Here is a 23976-nt window from a genome sequence, read left to right on the forward strand (position 1 = left end):
CACTGCTGTATAACATTTGGATCAATGAGATCCATGGGGGCTAAAAAATTTGCCTCTCCAATTAGGTACATCGACTGTGTTAAGTTTTTTTTTTTTTTCTTTTGCCATTTATACTGGAGCTCTTCCTGGACTAGTGCTATAATCCAAAATATGATAGTATTACTAAGGATGCAAAACAAAGAAAAGATAGTAAAATATTTATCATCAAAGATTAAAAATCAAATCATAAGAACAAAAAGAATTTAAGTTATTTTAAAATCAAAAGTTTCAAAGGTTGCCAAACACTTAATCACCTCTTAAAATCATGAACAAGGAGGTCAAAGAGTTATCTTTATATTAGGTCAACAATCAGAGAAAACTAATAGCATGTATGGGAGTGTGTGTAGTGTGTGTGTGTGGGGGGGTGTCACGTGGTCTATGTGTGTTGGGGTCAGAAGTCAACATTGGATGTCCTCCTCTATCATTCTCCTATTTGTGTTCCTTTAGAGAGTTTCTGTCACTGACTCTGGAGCTCACTTCCTCAGTGAGACTGGCTGGTCAGTAAGTCCCTGGATCCACCTGGGTCTACCTCCCACACTCTGGCATCATAGGCACACACCACTACACCTGTTTATTGTTGGTGTCATAGATTCAAACTCAGGTCCTGTACAGCAAGTGTGTTACCACTAAAGCATCTTCCCGGCCCCTGGTGAAAGCATTAACAATCTTTAAAACCCACCTTAAAGTACAGTTGTATGACTTGAAGCCAAATAAATATAGGATAGATATTAAAATACCTAAGTGATTTGGACGGAGCATCAAATATTAAATTTGAAGGAATATTAGAAATTGTTGGCTGTGCTCTTTTTTATGATACATCTAGAGTTTCTTTTGTAGGAATCTAAGCGGCAAATGAGTTACTTTTTAGATGTTTTTCTATTTCCTCAAGAAGACTTAAATTTAAATGCAACTGTCCTCATGTGGCCTACAAAAATTAACCCTATCTTTGATGAGAATGATGAAGTAAGTTTATTTTCAAGTGTATAATTTGTGTTCTGAAAGTTTTAATATTATCTTTCTCTCTCCCTGCTGTGTGTGTGTGTGTGTGTGTGTGTGTACATGGCATACATGTGGAAGTATGAGGAAAATTTGTGGGAGTTGGTTCTAGTCCCACCTTCTGGGTCCTGGGTATTGAACTCAGGCCATCAGCCTTAGTGGCAATTACCTTTACTGGCAGAGCCTTCTCACTTCACCCACATTCTGACATTTTAAGTGGTGTGGATGTTTAATTGTCATACCAATTTCCATCCGACTTTAAAACTGTCAGTGTGAATGTCTGTGTCTTTCACCTGTTATGGTATAGCCAGCTTAGAACAGGCTTCTAGGCTTAACTCTCAGGGTTTGGTAAGTGCCGGGTGAATAACAAAGAGGTCAGAACTATTATGTAAATTAATAGTAAGCACAAACTGTAGATGTAACAGTCGTATTATTAAATAAGAAACACAGAGCCAAATAATGCAGAGTTAAAAGCCCAAGAGGTCAGAGCAGTAGCTAAGAGCTGATACTAAAAAAACCTTTCTTACTCTTCACTGCCACTGCTGTCCTTCCCCTCAGAAAGAGGCCTACTTCCGGTGTGTCTGTCTTTTTATTGACTTTCTGTTCTGCCTTCTTATTGGATGTAAACCCAACCACATGACGTCCTCATTACTGCCTGTCTATACAGACCTCTAGGTCTCTATGATCTGTATTGAGATTAAAGGCGTGTGTCTCCATGCTGGCTGTATCCTTGAACACAGAAAGATCTGCCTGTAATGTGATCAGGATTAAAGGTGTGCGCCACCACCACTCAGCTTCTGCTATGGCTTGCTATTAGCTCGGACCCCCAGGCAACTAACTTTCTTTCTCCCTTTCTTTCTTTCTTTCTTTCTTTCTTTCTTTCTTTCCTTTCTTTCTTTCTTCCTTCCTTCCTGTATTTATTTATTTGTTTATTTATTTATTTATTTATTTTTGAGCTGAGGATCGAACCCAGGGTCTTGCACTTGCTAGGCAAGCACTCTACCACTGAGCTAAATCCCCAACCCGCAACTTTATTTATTAACATACAAATAAAATCACATTTCAGTACAAATAAAATATCACCACAACAAACTAAGTTATTTCTGTTTATTGTTATTAAATACTCATGAAACCCCAGCTGTCCCAATTTGTCCCCATTTTACAGATGATTAAAAGTAATTCAGAGAAGCTGAGTAACTCTAATTCTCAGAGATTGGAGATGTCATACTTAGGATTTTATATCAGAGTGAATATAGTTTAAAATTCTGAAAAGTAATCAGCCAGCTTATTCTAAATTGGGAGACAAAATAGAATAATAACAAAAAGCATGGGATAGACAAGGTTTTAGTCTTGACTTTTTGCTTTTACAATCTTGTAACCTTGACATGCTTCTTGACTTCCATATAACTCAATTTCTTTATCTTTGTAGAGAAAATGATAATATAGAAATGTTCTTAACAGCCCTTGATACATGGTATGTGTATGCTCTATAAAGGGTGGCTTTTAAGATTATGCCACAATATGTTAAACAGGAAAATTTGTCTCTGTTATTTACTCTTGGCGTTTTTGCATCAGTCATTAAAGACAATGATTCTGTTTTCATTTTCTCTAAATTACATTCATATTTTTATTTCAAAATTATTTTCTTTCTACATTAATTAACACCATTAAATTATCTCTTTAAAAAGCTCATTGAGCATGCTAAACATGCAAAAGAAAATGAACTAATAGCCAAGAGAGAGAAACTGATTTTGGAAATAGAAAAAGAATCGCGTCGCATGGAAGAGTTTGCAGAGTTCGCAGAGCTGGATCGCATGCAACAGGTCAGATACACACTTAGGGCTGTAACTGTGGCCAGCCATAGGTGAACACATTTTAAAATGTAGACGAAGTATGCATTTACCATGCCAAAAGAAGGTGCACTTGGTTATCAAACCTGATGTCTGATTTAGTTTACTGTCATATGGTAAGGCAGACCCATGTCCTGCTCATCACCATAGTCATGTTGTGACGTTGATAGTTAAAGTCATTGTACAAATAGGAGAACATTCGTTATGTAATATTATGCAATCTTGTTATAGTATCATATGGATATTTCTGGAACATTTGTTTGCTTTTAGTATGTGACAGATGTAAGACAACTACAGAAACGTATTCAGGAATCAGAAGAATCAGTTCAGTTTATTAATAAAGAAGAGGAACTTTTCAAATGGGAATTGACAAAGTATCCTGAACTGGAAAAACTAAAAGTCAACATTGAACCCTACCAGAAGTTTTTTAATTTTGTTTTGAAGTGGCAACGAACAGAAAAACGGTAATTTTTAGTAATGTAATACAAAAATTAAGCGAATAATTTAAAAGGTGTATAAATATAAGACATTTCTTGTTAAAAGTTTAAAAGTAGGATGTATTCATTTGCTTGTGTGAAAAGCAGGTATCGTATAGGAGCACCTCAGATGACACTAATGTGCCACTGAACCTTATAATAGAACTTCTGAGTCTTGCTTGGATTTATCAGAGTCAGTTCACATTTTATGTAATTAGTTTAGTAATACTTACACAAAATAAAAGTGTGGGCGCCAGTCTGCATTTTGCTTGAATAGTGTGAGTTACCTGTTTATAATTGGATGTATGTTTCAGCATAGGCACTGTAGTTTCAATGATGGTGTTAGCTCTGTGCCTTTGCCATCATTCTTCTGTGTGCCTCGGTTATCGCTCTTATGGAGAAAATGAGTCCACACAAAAGTTTCTCAATACTTGTGTGTAGTTCAAAAACAGGAGTTTAAAATTATTTTTTCTTTTTATTCAGGTGGATGGATGGAGGGTTTTTGGACCTTAATGGGGAAAGCATGGAAGCTGATGTCGATGAGTTTTCCCGAGAAATTTTTAAGACACTGAAATTCTTCCAAACTAAGCAAAAAAAAGAATTACAAGAAAAAAGAAAGGCAGCAAGAAAACGATCTTTGGTAGATGAGAAACCTGAAGAAGAACCAAAGGAGAATCCTACAATTGCTATGTGTACTACAGTAATGGAGCAGATAAAGGTTTTTAAGGTATACATGTTTTATGTTTTGTTCTTTGTTTGTTTGTTTTTTTTTGATGATTTCTTTTTTTTAATTTAATTTAATTTTACATATCAGCCATGGGTTCCCCTGTCCTTCCCCCCCCACCCCCACTCCCACCTTCCCCCCAACCCCTCCCCTCCATTCCCATCTCCTCCAGGGCCAAGACTCCCCTGGGGATTCAATTCAACTTGGTGGATTCAGTATAGGCAGGTCCTTCCAGTCTGAGCAAAGTGTCCCTGCATAAGCCCCAGGTTCCAAACAGCCAGCTCATGTACTAAGGACAGGTCCCAGTCCCACTGCCTGGGCGCCTCCCAAACAGTTCAAGCTATTCAATTGTCTCACTTATCCAGAGGGCCTGATCCAGTTGGGGGCTCCACAGCTTTTGGTTCATAGTTCATATGTTTCCATTAGTTTGGCTATTTGTCCCTGTGCTTTTCCAATCTTGGTCTTAACAATTCTCGCTCATACAATCCCTCCTCTTTCTCAACAATTGGACTCCCGGAGCTCCACCTGGGGCCTGGCTGAGGATCTCTGTATCCACTTCCATCTGTTATTGGATGAGAATTCTAACACGACAGTTAGGATGTTTGGCCATCTGATCACCAGACTAGGTCAGTTCGGGCAGCACACACCTTTCATCCCAGCACCTAGAGGCTGAGGTAGGACAATTACAAGCTCCAGACTAGCCTGGGCTATCCAGTGATATCTTGTCTCACAAAAAACAAAACAAACAAAAAACAGATATAAGCAGAGACCTACATAATCTGTGTAGTAGTTTTTGTTTTTGTGTTTGTGTTTTTGGTTTTCGACAGGGTTTCTCTGTAGCTTTGGAGGCTGTCCTGCAACTTGCTCTGTAGCCCAGGCTGGCCTCAAACTCAGAGCTCCACCTGCCTCTGCCTCCCGAGTGCTGGGATTACAGACATTTGCCACCACCACCCGGCTGTAGTAGTTTTTTTAGTGTAGCTTTGAAATACTTTTTGCCTCATCTATTGGCCAAATCCCCACCTTCTTCACTCTAGGCAAGACTATTAATGTGTGTATGCACATGTACATGCACATTTGTGTATGTACTTGTGTGTGTTCATGTATGTAGGAGCATGTTTGTGTACAGACATCCATACACATGTATCTAGAGGCCAGAGGACAACTGTGGCTGTCATTCCTCAGGTGCATACACATGCATGCCTTACATGTGTACGTATGTAAGTCTAAGGACAACATGTGGGAGTCAGTTCTCTCCTTCTTCCATGTGGGGTTTGGAATTGAGCTCATGTCATCAATCTTGTTATGTAGCCCAACCTGGCTGGAACTTGAGGAGCCCAGGCTGGCCTCAGATTCGTGATCCTCCTCCTCCTACCTCCGCAGTCCTCAGGCTGCAGGCACAGACAACAGCACTGGCTGTTACTTCCTCCTTTGGTAAAGCTGGTAACACACTAATGGTTCTGGTGGAGATGCCAAATGTGCAGCTGGTGTGTCCAGACTGCAGACTTGTGGTGCTTTTGAGTTCTGCCCTCTCTGTGCCACATTCTCCCAATGATCAGATGAGTTGTCTCATTAAAAAAAAATAAACTACTTAAGGATGACTTTCAATGTTTAGTACATTTTATACCCCATAAAGATCCGCAAACTCCCCTCTCACATTTCTCATCTTTCTTACCCAGGTGATCAGTGTTAGCACTTTTTTGAATACTTTTAAAATTCTGTTACATATATAGCAGTGTGAATGTATTATCTTATTTTCCATAAAACGTAGTATGTGTTATTACTCCCTTATTTGCTTAATTTACCTTGAAGATCATAAGTTGTTAAACTTGTTACTATAAGACTGCTCACAACATTTCTTTATTTTGTTTTTTGTAACATCTCCCTCCCCTTCTCTGGGTTTCCTGTACTCTGCCTGCACCCACAGTCCCTCCAGTAGTAACCTCATGGGTCACAGGAGACAGAAAGGGAGCTTGACACTTGTGGGTAACATACTTTATACTTTCACGTCAGTCTTGGTGGCTTTGGCCACTCTGGTGAGTACAAAGTGGTGCCTCATGGTTTGACTTGCATCCACCTGAAGGCTGACTATCTTTTTCACACGCTTATTGGACATTTTCATGCCTTCTTTGGAAAAATACCTTTTTAGATCAGTTGCCCTGTTCTAAGACAAGATCATTCTGGACACCCCTGGATTAGCCTTTTCATTGTGTGGCCCAGAATGGCAATTCCTTAGTTCCCTGAGTGTCAGGATTTCAGGTAGAAGCCCCTATGCCTGACTCTTTACCCATTTTGTTCTTCCTTTTCCCACGTCTTTGTGTCCTTTCCTTAAAAAAAAAAAAAAAAAGAAAGAAAAGAAACAGTCCAGTTACTGATGCCTGCTGGAATTCTAACTGATCTTATTCACTTGGTCTCATACAGGTAACCTCTAGCTACAGTCAGTTCATGACAGGTATGTCATGTCTAAAAGGAAGCATTCCATAGCACTTCTCTTCATCCTCTGGCTCTTAGAGTCTTATCACTTGCTTTTCTATGATGGTCCCTAAGCCTGGAGGCAGGTATATGATATAGAGGTCCCACTTAGGTGTCTAAACATTCGCCAGGAACCTATTCTTAGCACTCTGGCGGTCTCTACCTTAACTGCTGCCCACCAAAGATAGAACCCTCTCTCCCTAGGTTGAGAGAAGTACTTACTGAGGTATGAGTCTATACACAGCTATTTAGAAGGCAGTTCAACATGTGCATTTAACAGAACAACAGTAGTAGGTTCCTATCTAGGGCCTATGACCTCCTGAGCCATGGACTTTTTACATTTACAGTAGTAGGCATTGATTCCCTTCTGTGGAGCCAGCCTCAGATCCAATCAGAAAGTAATTGATTATCCCACTGACCATCATGGTCCCATTGCACCAGTAAGCACATCCTGCCTGGCAGTTCAGTATTGTAGCATGAAGGGTCCAGCACTAGGTAACACCATAGTTGTCACCTGCATGGTACCTCCCATCACTATGAAAGCTGGCCAGCATGAGGGAAAGCTCTTGATCAGTTCCAGCTTGATATATGTCCTGCAACCAAAACGCACTGTGTCTTCAGCAGTAGGACCTTATAGCATGTAGTTCCAGTGAGCAATGAAGGACAGTGATTGGGTATGGTCATTGATGTATCACAGCAGCAGAAAGCAAATTAGAACATTCATAGCTGTACTTTGATCGTGTTCACCCCCAGCTCCTTCCAGTCCATTCTCTCCCCTTCCATGCCTACCTTTGTGCCCTCATAATTTTTAAACCCATACTGTGCAATTTGCACTACCGGTATAACCTTGAGTATTTGCCCATCTGCTATAGTATGAGTGATTGGTCGGGCCACACCTGTAAAGAAAACTGGTCTTCCCCTCCCAGCTGTTATCTTTAACAAATAGCTCCTCATCTAGGAATGCAACTTCATGTTCAGCTGCAGCTGAAGTTTTCTCCACTCCTGCCCAGTCCCACAGACCACACAGCTGCTTATAAAATAATCACTCAGAAGCTCATATTAGTTAATCTGCTCAGCCATTAGCTCAGGCCTACCACTGTCTAGCTCTTACACTTAAACTCAGCCCATTTCTATTAACCTATACCTTGCCAGGTGGCTCGTGGCTTACCAGTAACTTACACCTTGCTACTCATCTCGGAGGCTGGCAGCATCTCCTGAATCAGCCTTCTTGTTCCCAGAATTCTCTTCTCTGCTTGCCCCGCCTATACTTCCTGCCTGGCTACTGGCCAGTCAGCGTTTTATTTATACAGAGAGCGATGTCCACAGCATTCAGCTTTCCCCTCCATTGGAGGGGTTTTGTCTGATTTGAGCTTGCATAGGTCTTGTATATGCTTCCCTAACTACTATGAGTTCATAAGTACAACTACCTTATTGTGTCCTCTGCCATCATGGAACAGAGTGAAGTAACAGCTTCCACTGCCTCTGGTTCATATAAACTTTTTACCCTCTCTTCTGCTGTGATTTCTGAGCCTGGGGAAGAGAGGCTGTGGTAGAGATATCCCATTTAGGCATGATCACTTCAATCTTTACTCTCTGCACCTTGTCCAGTTGTAGTTCTATGTTATCATATGTTAATTATCATCTACAAAAAGAAACTTCTCTGGTGAGGTTTGGGAGATCCACTATAGGTGTCATGATAAGTTCTTAGGACTCAGTTTAAGACTGTGCTCATTTTTCAGAATAACAGTAGCAGGTTCTCTCCCTGGGGCCTCTCTAGCCACAGCTTTTTGGTATTGACTATGGTACCAAGCATGGGTTCCATCTTATACAGTATGCATTAAGTCCAATCAGAAAGTGCTTGACTACTCCCATAACATTTAAATGCCACTATTACACCAGTTGGTTTATCTTGCCAGGATAGTTGTAACTCACAGGGTTCATAGCTGGGGTAAGACTGAGGGTTACTTTTGTTCTCTGGAAGCATGTATAGCACTTTTCAGCATTACAAAAACTAACCATTAGATATGATTTATCCAGGTCAGTATCAGCTTGATTTCTCCATGTTCTGTGACTCAAGTATGTGATATCTTTAACAGTAGGATTCTGGAGGGTAACCACGAGCAATGGCAATAGCCTGTAATATCTGGGGGGTCTATGGGACTTCACTGGCCAGCAATTTCAAAAGAGCTAAGCTATAAGTAATTATCTTTCCAATCATTTAGATCTCCATTCCCTTAAAAACTGTATTTGCAATTTTTACTATGTAGGCCCACATTTCTTAAATTTGCTCTTAAGCGCTTTATTTTGTGTGATACTAAGGTTCATGAAATTTTTTTCCTTATCAATTTTCACTATGGTAATTTCTTGATCACTTTGCATGACTAATACTGCCGACGAACTTTAGAATCACATTTTTTTTACAGTTTTTTTGTTTTGTTTTTGCCAGAGCTGAGGACCGAACCCAGGGCCTTGTGCTCGCTAGGCGAACGCTCTACCACTGAGCTAAACCCCAGCCCCTAGAATCACTTTGTTCCCTGTTCCTTCCTCTACATCTAGTCAACATTTTAATTGTACTCACATTACATCATTTGAGGAAGTATAATCTCCCCATTATCAAGGTTTCATTTATGGAGTCCATGTGTATGGGAGACAAATGAGATCATTGCTTGTGTTTCTGTCCTCAGGAGTACATCCCCACTGTCTCCATTCTGTGCAATCCGGGAATGAGAGCCCGCCACTGGAAACAGATGTCAGAGATTGTGGGCTATGACTTAACTCCAGATTCTGGAACCACTCTGAGAAAAGTTTTAAAATTAAACCTTACACCATATTTAGAAAAATTTGAAGTGATAAGTGCAGGTGCAAGCAAGGTGAGTATAAAGAGAGACTGAAACACTCGATGAGTTTGTTCGCTGATAGGTGTAGTTTTTGTTCTGTGGTGTGGTGGCCATGGGAAGACAGCAGTGGAAGAGAAAGGGAGTGGGAGACGCTAGAGAGTCACTCTTCTACCACAGAAACGTGTGCTTGCTTCTCTGAGGTCCAGGCTAGAAATTGCTCCTGTGACATATTCCCAATTCTGCCACATTCTGATATAATTGAATGATATACTAGTTTTGATGTATGATTATTCCATTAAGAATCTGGGTGGGGGGTTGGGGATCTAGCTCAGTGGTAGAGCGCTCGCCTAGCAAGCACAAGGCCCTGGGTTCGATCCTCAGCTCTGGCAAAAAAACAAACAAAAAGAATCTGGGTGGACTGATATATGTGTGGCATATAATGTGTGTGTGTGTGTGTGTGTGTGTGTGTGTGTGTGTGTGTCTGTTCCAACAAGTAAGTATGGCCTTAGAGAAAAGGTTCTTGAAATACACAGAAAACTTCAAGCTACAAGCTACCTGCAAAAAGGGCACTTTGGAAAAAATCCAGTGGGTATTTTATTCTCTTGCCCATTTTAACAGTGACAACAAGAGTTTTCATAAAAGCCAAACTTTAAAAAACTGAATTTTTCTTAGAATTTATTCAATTTTTTAATTTAAAATAGAATTTTTTGTACAATAAATTCCGATTATGGTTTCCCCTCCCCTAAACTCCTCCTCCATCCTCCTCCCCTCCCCTCCCCTCCCACCCCAATCTACATCTTTTCTTTCTCTCAATAGAAAACAGGTATCCAGGGCTGGAGAGATGGCTCAGAGGTTAAGAGCACTAGCTGCTCTTCCAGAGGTCCTGAGTTCAATTTCCAGCAACCACATGGCGGCTCACAACGATCTGTCATGAGATCTGGTGCCCTCTTCTGTATACATAATAAATAAATAAATCTTACAAAAAAAAAAAGAAAAGAGGCATCTAAAAAATTAATTATAAAACAAAATAAGTTAAAATAAAAACAACAAACCAGAACAGCACAAAACAAACAGAAGAAAAGAGCCAAAGAGAAAGCACTAGAAACACATATAGATGCAACGACTCATTTGTTCACATACACAGGAATCCCAAAGAAATGCAAAATCAGAAGCCATAATATATGCAAAATATCTGTAAAGTTAGAAAAACAAAAGAACGCCATTGAATTAGTTTTCTGTTGGCCATCTGCTGCTGGGCACAGGGCCTGTCCTTAAGAGTGGTTTGTATAACCACTGGAGAAAGCTAGTTTTTCCTTTATCAGCAATTATCAATTGGAGATAGCTTCTGGGTTCCCTCTCAGCACTGGGACTGCAACTGACACAGACCGCAACTCACACATGCATGCCCTCTGCATGCTACCACATTGTTCATGTGAGTTCATGTGTGGGTCAGTCCTGCTGTGTCTGGAAGGCCTTGATTCCTTGGCGTCCTCCTTCCCCTCTGGCTCTTACACTCTTTCCACCTTCTCTGCAGCAGGGATCCCTGAGTCCAGAGAGGGGGGATTTACTGCAGACATCTCATTTAGGACTGAGTGTTCCAATGTCTCTCACTCTCTTCACACAGTCCAGTTGTGGGTCTCTGTGGTTGTTCCCATCTACTGCAGGAAGGAGCTTCCCTGATGGTGGCTGAGCAATGTGAGAATAGCGTGTCATTTTATTGCTCCTTTAGCAGAGCAGTAGTGTCCGATTTTCTCCTGGGTCCATGACTTCTCTACTGAACTTTTAAATCATTAAAAAGTGACCCTCTTTCAAGAGAGAGATATGTAGGTAGGTAGGTAGATAGATAGATAGATAGATAGATAGATAGATAGACACACACAGAGAGACAGACAGACAGACAGACAGACAGATAGTTATGGAGATTATGGTATAATGAGAAAAATGCTTACTGAGCTTTGAAGGGAAATAAACCAACATAAATGATTTCCTTTTTTATTATCCTATCCTTTTTCCACTTCTCCCTTTCAGGAATTTTCCTTAGAGAGAGCCATGAATGCTATGATAGCAACTTGGGATGATATTTCTTTTCATATAAGTCTGTATCGTGATACTGGAGTCTATATTCTTTCTTCAGTGGATGAGATTCAGGCAATTCTTGATGATCAAATTATAAAAACTCAGACAATGAGAGGCTCACCTTTTATCAAACCATTTGAAAATGAGATCAAGGTATGTTAAATATGATAGCTCCTTGTCACTTATGAAGACTTCTATCTTGTTTCATATATGTTCTCATGGAAATATTTTTGGATGCCTTTAAAATGTCTTTTCAAGTGATAGAATTGAGCTTTTCTATTTTATGTGGTGAGATACAGAAATAGATATTTGAAGATTAACATACAATAGGAGGCTGAAGAGATGGAACTATGGTAAGAACACTTGTTTGGTTCCCAGCGTCCACAAGGTGGCTAACAACCATCTTAACTCCAGTTCCAGAGGACCTGGCCCCCTTCTGGCCTTGGCAGCTACTGTATGCACACAATAAACAGATTCACAAAGGCAAAACAGCCATATGTATAAAAACTAAAAAATGAATAAACAAGCAGGGTGGTGGTGGTACATGTCTTTAATCCCAGCACTCGGGAGGCAGAGGCAGGCAGATCTCTGTGAGTTCAAGGCCAGCCTGGTCTACAGAGCTAGTTCTGGGACAGCTAGGGCTATTACACAGAGAAACCATGTCTTGAAAAAAGAAAAGAAAAAAGAAAAAAATAATATATTAACTGATCTCTTTGAGAAGAAACTCATTCTTTATTAAGATTTTTCTCCAGTGATATTGATAGAAGGAATACAGTTTCTTGTTTTTTCTTGCTTCCCTTCTTTTCCTCCTCATCTTTCCCCTACTTTTTCTTGAGACATGGACTCACTCTGTATCTTGAACTAACTATATAGGCCAAGCTTGTCTCAAACTGGTGATAATTGTTCTGGCTCAGGTCCTGAGTACTGGAATTACAGCATGAGCCACCATGCCTGGCTCTATGCTTTAGTCTCCCCTCCCTCCCTCCCTCCCTCCCTCCCTCCCTTCCTTCTTCCTTCCTTTTTGTAATAAGACCTTACACATGTTAAGTGCACACTCCAGACTGACAAGCAGTTTTTATAGCAAGTGAAATTTTAAAACTTCATTTCTGAGAATTTTTAAATAAAGCTAATTTCTAATTTCAGAAAGCTCAGATCATATATCACTCTGTATCATCAGAGTAAAGTTATCTATATCACTATTTAATTCTATTTGTGAACAACAAGCATGAAAGTAATTAATGAATTACTGCCTACTTCAGAAAAATAAATGATGTATCTTTATCATTGATCCCGGTAACTAAGGAAAGCATACAGATAATGATAATAGCTCCATAGTATAACAAAGTCCAGTGGTTTGCCCCTTGGTGAGTACAAAGCCAATAAGTACAGCCAGGAGACAGGAGACTGAGAAAGGGTTATGAACTGTATAAACTAAGAGAAGCACTGGGGAGAACTCCCAAAACACTGAACAAAGAAGGTAAGCGAGCCTGGTGCAGGGTGGGGGGTGATGACATTTAGACTGAAGAGACTTGTCATCTGATGTAGAGGTAGCCAGGTGGGCACATTCTTGTAAATGCACAATTAGAGATCACTTCTTAGCTGCTCCTAGAAAAACTTGTAATTCCAGTATTCAAGAGTCTGAGGCAGGAGAATCATCATGCATTGCAGTCTACCGTAGGCTATCTAGTGAGGTAGAACCCAGCCTGGACTACATGACAAGGCCTTGTATCAAAAAAAGGTAAATAAGTAAATAAATAAACAGGTCATGCTTTTAAAAACATTTAATGTTTAAAGGTGGTAGAGAGAAATTCCCCTACACTGATTCAAATAAACAACAACAAAAATCATTGTACATGTCCTGGAAGAGGAGCTGGGTAACCTTGGTTGATTTAACCAAGCTCCTTGGTTTTATTTGAAACAAAGAACCAACTAGACAGGGTCTTTGGAGTCAGCAGCTCTGTCCTCCAACCCAACACTGGCACTTTAAGCCTTTAAGTTCCTGTTAGGTAACTACATCATTCTACTTCTAACTGGGGACTATGTAAATTGAGGAAAAGACAAGTTACTGGATTGTAGACCCAGTTTTGATTGATGTTAACTATGCTGGTCACTGTCTAGTGGTTCCACATTTACTAACTGGTTTTTTCTCCAGGGCAGACCTTCATGGTAGGCATTGTTTTTATCTGTCTAAATAGGTAAGAAAACTGAGGATGGGTTATTTGCCCAAATTCACTTAGCTATTAAATGACAGAATTGAGATTCAAACCAAGGCAGATTTTTAAAAAACCAGATATAATTTTTAATTGTTTTTTTTTTACTCACAAGTAACATTTGTATATATTTGTACCATACATTATGATGTTCTGACACATTTTTATAATGTGAAATGTTTAACCATAAACAGTGTTTCATAGTTGATCTTGTCTGTCATTATTCGGTGAAAACAACAGTTGTTTCCAAAGAAAACCTAACATTGGATATGCTCCTACAAATCAGCCTGGTTTGTGAGTGTGTGGTGTGTGAGTGTGTGTGTGTGTGTGTGTGTGTGTGTGTGTGTATGTGTGTGTTAAAAAGTTCTTGTTTAAGAAGAGAAATTTAGAAATTTTATGTTTTAAGAAAGAAAGATGAAGTTCCAAACCCAGGACCTTAAGCCATACACTTGAGAAATATTTTATTAACTCTAGGCAATCTCTGAGGATAAGGAGGCTTGTTTTACTTTATTTTAAAATTTTAATTTCAGTCTTCTTCAAATTGTGCTGATGTAGAGCAAGATCCTTCAACTTTACACTATTTATATTTGGGGCTAAGTAATTCTTTTGTATATACATTTCTTCCTTTATATGTTTATTTATTACTGTGTGTGTGTGTGTGTGTGTGTGTGTGTGTGTGTTAAAAAGTTCTTGTTTAAGAAGAGAAATTTAGAAATTTTATGTTTTAAGAAAGAAAGATGAAGTTCCAAACCCAGGACCTTAAGCCATACACTTGAGAAATATTTTATTAACTCTAGGCAATCTCTGAGGATAAGGAGGCTTGTTTTACTTTATTTTAAATTTTTAATTTCAGTCTTCTTCAAACTGTGCTGATGTAGAGCAAGATCCTTCAACTTTACACTATTTATATTTGGGGCTAAGTAATTCTTTTGTATATACATTTCTTCCTTTATATGTTTATTTATTACTCTGTGTGTGTGTGTGTGTGTGTGTGTGTGTGTGTGTGTGTGCGCGCGCGTGTGTGTGCAGGCATGCCACAGTGCATGTGCCTAGGTCAGAGAGCAACTTATAGAAGTCAGTCCTCTCCTTCCACTCTGTAGGACTCATTTGGGCCACCAAACTCAAGATGTCAGTCTTGGTGGCAAGTTCCTTTACTCACTGAGCCACCTCTCTGGTCCTGGGCTGAATAATTCTTTGTTATGGGTATGGTGGGGTATTTGTACACTGTGTGAAGATGTATTGCTATGATGGTTTAATAAAGAGCTGAAAGACCAATAGCTAGGCAAGAGGTATAGGTGGGACTTCTGGGGAAGGAGAGAGGAAGTAGATGAATCTAGGCATGAGAGAGACACACAGAATGGGATAGAGGTAAAAGCCATGTACTAGAACATAGATTAATAAAAATATGGGGTTAATTTGAGTTTTAAGAGCTAGTCAAAAAACAAGCCTAAACTAAAGACCAAGCTTTCATAATTAATAATAAGTCTGTGTCATTGTTTGGGTTGCTGGATGGTGGGACAAAGAAAGACTTGTTACACAGTAGGGACTACCCTGAATATTGCAGTACATTTAGCAATGTGTCTGGTCTCCCCATACACTAGGTATTAGCAGTATTGTCTCCCTATGAGCTGTAATAATTAACATTGTGATATTTCAGCCACTCTGAAATATTACCTGGTATGGAGGACAATATCATCTATAGTTGATAATCACTGGTGTAGAGCAGAACATACATTTAAGATTTGGGTTGATTCCCTGAGAGATTATGAAATGAAATAATTTTACAATCACTACCAAATGTGAGTTCCTTTGGTTTAGGGAAACTTTATACCTCCCATGTTTTTCTAAGCCAATATGAGATTCCTATAAGTAATATTAACGTTTAAGTTGTGTTTTATTGATATTAAAACAGTAGTGAATTCAAATACTTTTTTCTTGCTATAATTTATAGTTTTTCTTTTAAAAACTGGAATTTAGTACAGTATGCTTTTTATTAAGGCCTGGGAGGATCGTCTGATTCGAATACAGGAAACAATTGATGAGTGGTTAAAAGTGCAAGCTCAGTGGCTGTACTTAGAGCCTATCTTTTGTTCTGAGGATATCATGCAGCAGATGCCAGAAGAAGGACGTCAGTTTCAGACTGTAGACAGAAACTGGAGGGATATCATGAAGTTCTGTGCTAAAGACCCAAAGGTGAAGAGCGTCTGTTTTCTCCCCTGTAGTAGGTGAACCTTAGTTAAAACCGCAAGGGTTTTAAATAAAGCCTTTGGCTTTTTTCTGATTATTAAAATAAAACTTGCTCATTGTATACAAATTGGAAAGTTCATAAAAATACAAGTTCAAAAGTATCAAAATAATTTAATTTTTCAATTCATAATAATGGTACTTGCAATTCATTCATATATGTGTGTGTATGTATGTATGTATAAACATAGTGTAACCACTTGAGATGAATGGCTATCTCACTTGACTTCCACTATCTACAACCACTGTCCATCACTTCACAAAGTAAACAGAAACATAAAACAATGAAATAAAGAAGAGGCTAGAGAATGCTTGATCACTTCAAGTAGTTCTTTATTTGCTTGAAAGAGGGAAGGAATTGATTCTCTAGTGGTCTCATTTTCTATGTGTCTTTCCTATTAAAAGTACCTTAGGTAGGATTCTAGTGTTGAAAACAGTGGGTTTTTTCCCACACATTTAGCATACATCATAGCTATGCATCTACTTTTAAAATGTATTCAACTTAAGAAAGAACATATTCCAATGCTGAGAAAAACCAAATTAAGTACTAGACTTATTGAGAGTTAGTTACAGAAATGAATGGATTTCAAGGATTTTTATCTCACTGACTTTAGGAGCTTTTCAGTTCATGATTTCTTATAGATTAGATTTTTCTTTAAAGAGCTAGTTAATACATTTTGTAGGCTTTGTGAGGCATGTAGTTTCTTTTGTAATGCTTACTTCTGCCAACATACAGTGGAAAGCGGCCAGAACTAATATGTAATGAATGGTATGTTTCCACCATAATAAAGCTTGCTTATAGACACTGACAACATTGTTATTTACATTATGAAACAGCATTATTATCTTCATTTTTATGGTTTAATTTAATTTTTTGAGACATGGTCTCTATCCCAAGTTGTTTCAAATTCTCTGTGTAGCTGAAAATAATCTTGAACTTTTGACCCTCCTGCATCTGTGGAATGCTGGAACTGCAGCTGTGTGCCAGCCCACTCAGTTTACTCATGGTACTGACAAAAGAACGCTGGACCTCATGCCCGCTAAGCAAGCATGTTGCCAGCTACATTCCCAGCCTCCCTTTAATTTTTTTTTTTTTGTTTGTTTTTTGTTTTGTTTTTCGAGACAGGGTTTCTCTGTAGCTTTGGAGCCTGTCCTGGACTAGCTCTGTAGACTAGGCTGGCCTTGAACTCACAGACATCCACCTGCCTCTGCCTCCCGAGTGCTGGGATTACAGGTGTGCGCCACCACTGCCCGGTTTAAGACAGTTTTTTTTTTTGGTTTGTTTGTTTTTGTTGTTGTTTGGTTGGGGTTTTGTTTTGTTTTGTTTTGTTTTGTTTTGTTTTGTCGTAGCTGAGGACCGAACCCAGGGCCTTGCACTCTATCACTGAGCTAAATCCCCAACCCCAAATTTTTTAACCTTCTGAAAGTATAAAAATATTCTTAGTTTGAGGATCATACAAAACTAGCAGCTGGCTAGATTTGGTCAGTGAGATATAGATTGCCAAAAACCTGCTGCAAATTAAGTTTAAGTTCACAATTGTAAAAGCTAAAATTAAATCATACACAATCCTAACAAGACTCTTCCCATATTATTCTAAGAACATAGGAAGGGCACTGTAGAGAAGGCTCAGTAGCTAAGGGTGCTCCCCGCTCTTCCAGAGGATGCAAGTGTAATTCCTAGCACTATTCAACTGCCTGCAGCTCTAGCTCCAGGGGATCTGACTTCTGACCTCACAAGTCACTACACTCACATGTACAAACCCATGTTCAGACATACCTTCATTTCATACACACAATTAAAAATAAAAATCACTAAAATATGCACAATAATGGTAACATCATGTGTAACTAATGCCCTTGGATTATCATATGTATGACTTAGTGAATGTTAATATTTTTGATGTTATAAAAGAGATTTAAAAGCTGGGTGTGGTCCGTTTGGGGGGTGGGGGTGGCTAAAGCAAGAAGAGAATTACAAGTCATGCCCAGCCTTGGCGGCATAATGAGATCTGTCTTTAAAAAGGAGGAGATGTTTCATTACTAATTTCATAAAGTTTCAAAAACCTTATCACTTTCACATGTGTGTATTAATGCTTATGTCTTATACCAAGCATGTAAGTGTGTCTCATATGACTCTGTGTCTTTTAGGTTCTTGCTGCTACTTCTCTAACAGGCTTATTAGAAAAACTCCTGAACTGCAATGACCTTTTGGAGAAAATCATGAAGGGACTCAATGCCTATCTTGAAAAGAAACGACTTTTTTTCCCTCGGTATGACAGATAATCAGTTGTGCTATAATTTAAAATATTTTCTGGTATGTGGAGAATTGCCACTAAAACTTTTTTATTCACATATTTCTTTTCCAGATTTTTCTTTTTATCTAATGATGAAATGTTAGAGATTTTATCAGAGACCAAAGATCCACTCAGAGTTCAGCCGCACTTAAAAAAATGCTTTGAAGGCATTGCTAAATTGGAGTTCCTGCCTAACTTGGACATTAAAGCCATGTACAGCTCTGAAGGTGAGCGAGTGGAGCTGATTGCACTGATTTCCACGTCAGCAGCAAGGGGTGCTGTGGAGAAGTGGCTCATTCAAGTTGAAGATCTGATGCTCAGAAGTATTCATGACGTGATTGCTGCATCCAGGCTGGTATGTTTCCTAGGGTTAAATACATGCTCTGTAGTCTACAAATGCTGGGCTGTTTGTTTGTTTGGTGACATTATTTTTTCTCTTTATTTCTACATCAGTAGTAAGAATTGATGAGAATAATATACACAATAACTTATACAGGTATGTTATAGGAGGAAGTTGTATTATCAGAGAGAATAGTAGAGTACATCAATTTAGCATGGGAGAGGGTCCAGCAACAGGCTCACAGAGGAAGCTGGACTGAGACCAAGGTATGAAGGATAAGTAGAAAATAGCTAGATAAAGAGTGAATTAGAGAACACGTCGGGGCCCGGGTAACGGCTCTGCGCTCAGGAAGATTCAAGAATCCGTAAGAAACTGTGAGATCTTTGTATCTGGGGTAGAATGAAGATAAACAAAGGCGAAAGGAAGACGAGAAGGAGGGTTCATTTGTATTGTACATAGGAAGGTTAAAATATTTTAATCAGGGAAATCGTAATCCGGTTTGTATTTTTATACTAGTAAGACTATGGTATAAAAATGAATTAGCAGACTATCAAAAGAGGAAGACAAATTTGGAGACCCTTGTATTAGCCTAGAAGATAGATGATGTGGTCTGACGCTAGACGGTGGGAAATATGGAACAAATGAGATGGATGAGAAATATATTTGTGTCTCATTTCATCAGGCCTTAAATTGCTAGAGAGTGAAAGGGGAGGAGGGAGAAGGTCTCAAGAATTACTTTAATAGTTTTTCCATGAGCACATAGGTGAGAACGGGGGGGGGGATCCCTAGAAGAGAAGGAGGTTTGGGGAGGCTTGTGAAAAATCAGAATTTTATTTCATAAATGTCCAAATTAGAATGTTGCCAGACATAGTAGCTCACAGCTGCAATCTCAGTAGCTGGAGAGGCTGAGGAAGGTAGAGTGCCCTAAGTCTGAGGCCAACCTCCGTTACATAAGTTCCAGGGTAGCTTTGGCTACAAAGTAAGACTGTCTCAAAAACAGAATAGGGACCATAGGAATGGCTAAACATGTAAAGGTTCTTTCTGGCAAGCCTACCACTCTGATTTAACCCCACAATTCATATGATGGGTCAAGGGAGCTGATCCCCACAAGTTGTCCTTTGACCTTCACACATGCACTCTTCCCACATACCCACCCCACAGTAAGTCAGGAAACAAAGAGATTTGAACCCAAGAAGTAAAGCATCGCAGTGATACTTACACATCTCTAGTAGGCAAATAGTCATGTGCTTTAATACTTGCTGATCTACAGGTATTATTATTTGACCATGTGTGTATTTATGTGTGTCTGTGTGAGAGTGTGTGCACATTAGTGCAGGTGCCCATGGAGGTCAGGGACATTGCATCCCTCTGAATCAGGAGTTACTGGCAGCCATGAGCTGCCAGATGTGGTTGCAGGGAACTGAATTCTGGTCCTCTGGAAAAGTAGTTCATGCCCTTAACCACTGAGCAATCTTTCCAGCCTGGAGCTTATTTTCTTGAGATAGCTTTTCTGTGGCTTCAATGTTTTTTCAATTAAATCTTAATTTTTTTCTCCTTTCTCTGTGATTCCAAACAAACTAAAAACATGTAGGAAAGCATCAACATTGTCCATGAGGTATTACCTTCATTGACATAGAAAATGTACTTGCCACGTACCTGGCATTCATTACTTCTCTTTAGAGCTTATGTTACTTTGTTATTTTATAAATAATATATCTATATTCTTATATTTAATGTGTTAGTTTAAAAAAATACTTTTCATTATTATCAGCTTCAAAATTCATCCTACAAAGTCTTTATAATTTATAATTGTTACTGGCTGTTACCATTTGTTATTGAGGCAAGCTACTTTTTTTTCATGGTTAAGTTTCTTATTTGTGCAATGAGACAATAGAATAAAGAATTTGTGAGGTTCTTATTTTCTTTTTTAAGTTTATTTTTTAAATTTTTTGTTCATTTTACATACCAACCACAGTTCTCCCTCCCCACTCCTCCCACTTACCCCCATCCCCCACCTCCCTTTTCTTGCCCTTCCCTCTCCCCCTCACATACCCCATCCACTCCTCCAAGAGGGTAAGGCCATGGGGAGTCAAGAAAGCCTGGAACATTCAGTAGAGGCAGGTTCAAGCCCCTCCCCCTGCATCAAGACTGAGCAAGGTGTCCCACCATAGGTAATGGGTTCCAGGAAGTCAGCTCATGCACCAGGGATAGATCCTGATCCCACTGCCAGGGACCCCTCAAATAGACCCAGCTACACAACTGTCTCCCACATGCAGAGAGCCTAGTTCGGTTCCATGCAGGCTCCACAGCTGTCGGTCTAGATTTCATGAGTTCCGATGAGCTTCGCTCAGTTGTCTCTGTTTATTTCTCCATCATGATCTTGACTCCCCCTTGTTCATAGAATCCTTCTTCCCTCCCTTCAACTGGACTCCTGAAGCTCAGCCTGGTGGTTGGCTGTGGATTTCTGCATCTGCTTCCATCAGTTACTGGATGAAGGGTCTATGATGACAGTTAGGGTAGTCACCAACCTGATTACAGGGAAAGGCCAGTTCAAGCACCTCTTCACTAATGAAGCAAGCTACTTTTAGACTGTTAAATCTTCCCTTCAAAGTATATTTAAAACTTTTGAAACATGAAAGTATTAGTAGTAGATGAAAGTATATTTCAAATTCACATGCACAGATTGTTAAAATAATTTAATACATTTAATAATTTAAATAGTAAATGTAATTGTATATCTTAGTTATATAAGGTTTAGAAAAGCTATGGATAAGTAACATAGACATTCTAACTACTGGTGTTAATACCACCAAGTGAGACTAAGACCACTACTACAATTTTAAGCTAAATTTAAAGCAAGCTTTAATGAAATCCTGGCCAGGAGGATGGGCTCTGGCCAGGACTGTCCTGGAGTTCCCAGGAAATGGCCACAAGTCATGTTTTACAGCAAAACCATGGGGCCACCGTACTTGCCACCAGGTCCAATCAGGGACAAATGAATATCATGATGTACTTCCTGCCCATGTACCTCCTGCCCGCCTGCGGTCAAGCACATCCAGTGCAGATAGGTCAAACATAGGATAACAGGAACTTGTTTTTAACTGCAAACAGAACTCTCCAACCTGCAAGGTAGATTTTTCCTGCCTTGGTCTCACACTAGCCCAGTTTTTAAATATATTATATGGTCTCTGTCGTAGTTACTTTTCCTGTTGCTATGATAAATAATATCATAGAAGCAACTTAAGGGAGGAAGTGTTTATTTCAGCTCACATTCAAGGCACACTGGCAGGGAAAGTCAAGACAGCAGGAGCCAGAAGCCTCTGGCTCCACTGCAGCCACAGCCAGGAGGAGAGAGCCCTGAATGCTTCCTAGCGTTCAGCTCTCTCTCCACGTTACAGACTCCAGAGTCCTCTGCGCAGGGAGTGGTCCCTCCCACAGTTAAGATGGGTCTTCTTGACTCAATTAACTAGTCAAGATCAACCCCTGTAGTCATGCCCAGAGGCCTGTCTGCCCGGTGACTGTGGATTCTGTCAAGCTGACACCACTAACCAGGAGCTTCCTTTGCAATTCAAGTTCAGCATCAATACACATACTCTATTTGACTTGTTTTCAAGCTTTTGTACATGCACAAATTATACATCTCATAACCTTCACCCTCATTATGTATGACTTTTTAAATGGTTTAATGCTTTTTTTAAATATATTTTCCTTATAATAGAAATAATGTGTATTGTTCATCAAAAACTTGACAACTAACCCAGCAGAAGAACATAAAAATTGTTGTTAGATGTTTACAGACCTCTTTTCTTTTGTAACCTTTTAAAGATAGAAATTAATTTTAATTATTCAGGCTTATCCAGAATCTGCAAGAAAAGACTGGGTCAGACAGTGGCCTGGCCAGGTTGTGCTTTGTGTTTCTCAAATGTTCTGGACTTCTGAGACACAGGAAGTTATAAGTGGTGGAACAGAGGTAAAACATTATTTGATTTTAAACAGCAACATTCTTTCTCATTTCATATTTCTTTGTTTGCTTGTCTGTTCTTTGCAAAGATAATATCCTCAATTTCTATATGCAAATTTTGGAAAGCTTGTTATTTTTACTAGGGTTACACAAATTCACTTTGTAACTCACTTACATTTTCAAGTACATTATGAAGTCATGGTTATTTCATAAATAAGTAAATATAGTGTTTTGAGTCATATACATACATTTCTATACAACATCAACCAAATTGTTTTGTTATTTTGTAGGGATTAAAGAAGTACTACAAGGAACTTCAGTATCAACTAAATGATATCGTAGAGCTGGTAAGAGGAAAGTTGTCCAAACAGACCAGGATCACACTGGGCGCGTTGGTTACCATTGATGTCCATGCTAGGGATGTCGTTATGGACATGATTGAAATGGGTAGGTGACTTTTTCTTTCATATAAAGTGTAAAATACTGATACCTGCTAAGAAACAAAGACTTGAGTGGGTTTTGTTTGTTTGGTTGTTGTTTTTGATTTTGGTTTGCCAAAGGACATACTTTATTAGCTCCTGAGTTCTCCTTCTCCTTCTCCTATAGTTTTGGTTCCACATAGATGCCCAGTCGGGCGGGCAGCAATGAAACCAACTTTGCGCCCAGCAGGGGCATCTCTTCTGATTAGTGGAGGGTTCGCCAATGTCCTGGTGGTTACCACCTCCAAAGAGATGCTCCACAGGATTCACGGGCACACCCCGGACACGTGGCCAGCAGTTCCTCTTGGCCTTGTACTTGTGGTAGGCACGGCCAGCCTTTAAGATATGTTTGTCAAAGCAGCCCTGTTGGCCGAGGAAATGACCTTCTTGGACCCTGAAGGCGGCTTCATTTGCGTCTTCTTGGTCTCCGGCTTGTGGGAGATGACCGTGGCATATTTCCCGGAGGTTCGTGCCACCTTGCCCCTGTGCCCAGGCTTCTCCTCCAGACAACCCACCACAGTACCCTCAAAACATTGCCGATATTCAGCTGGGCCTTCTTGTCACAGTACACAAACTGCCCAGTGTGGATTCCCTCTGCGGTGATGAACAGCGACGCCCGCTTCTTAAATTGGTAGGGATCACAAAAGACCACTTTTGCGAGGGGATCGCCCTGACCAGGGTCATGAATGATAGCCTTTACGATGCCCTCAATATAGCCAGCCGCTCAGCAAAGTCCACAGCACTGTACGGTGTTTCACGTGCCAGTGGGACACAGAAACCGCACCTTTCTGCTGCCCTCGGATCACACCGGCCCGTGGCGGCGAGTCTACCGGCCAGCACTCCGAAAGAGAAGTGTTTTTTTTCTTAATATGATTTCTTTGGAATGGTCTTTAATTTGAAAACATGAATTATTTTAATATTTGCTGCTATAATAAAAGATTACTTTTCAAATATTTTCACTTCATGATATTTCATCCTTTC

At 39.6% G+C, this 23976-nt stretch overlaps 1 protein-coding gene and 1 pseudogene across 1 annotated transcript in view; one reads left to right on the top strand and one right to left on the bottom strand.

The window, feature by feature from the left end:
- Positions 1-23976, top strand: part of Dnah12 (dynein axonemal heavy chain 12) — a 168422-nt gene that overhangs the window by 23175 nt on the left and 121271 nt on the right. The window contains exons 14-24 of the mRNA XM_036200006.1: positions 877-1002; positions 2724-2858; positions 3156-3349; positions 3845-4088; positions 9239-9424; positions 11420-11620; positions 15676-15870; positions 18070-18191; positions 18288-18570; positions 22406-22525; positions 22807-22963. Coding sequence (XP_036055899.1) covers positions 877-1002; positions 2724-2858; positions 3156-3349; positions 3845-4088; positions 9239-9424; positions 11420-11620; positions 15676-15870; positions 18070-18191; positions 18288-18570; positions 22406-22525; positions 22807-22963 — 1963 coding nt within the window. The remainder of the gene's footprint in view (positions 1-876; positions 1003-2723; positions 2859-3155; positions 3350-3844; positions 4089-9238; positions 9425-11419; positions 11621-15675; positions 15871-18069; positions 18192-18287; positions 18571-22405; positions 22526-22806; positions 22964-23976) is intronic.
- On the bottom strand, positions 23088-23970 carry LOC118590920 (annotated as a pseudogene).

This window comes from Onychomys torridus, chromosome 9 (genome assembly GCF_903995425.1).
Source record: "Onychomys torridus chromosome 9, mOncTor1.1, whole genome shotgun sequence".
NCBI classification, from domain to species: domain Eukaryota; kingdom Metazoa; phylum Chordata; class Mammalia; order Rodentia; family Cricetidae; genus Onychomys; species Onychomys torridus.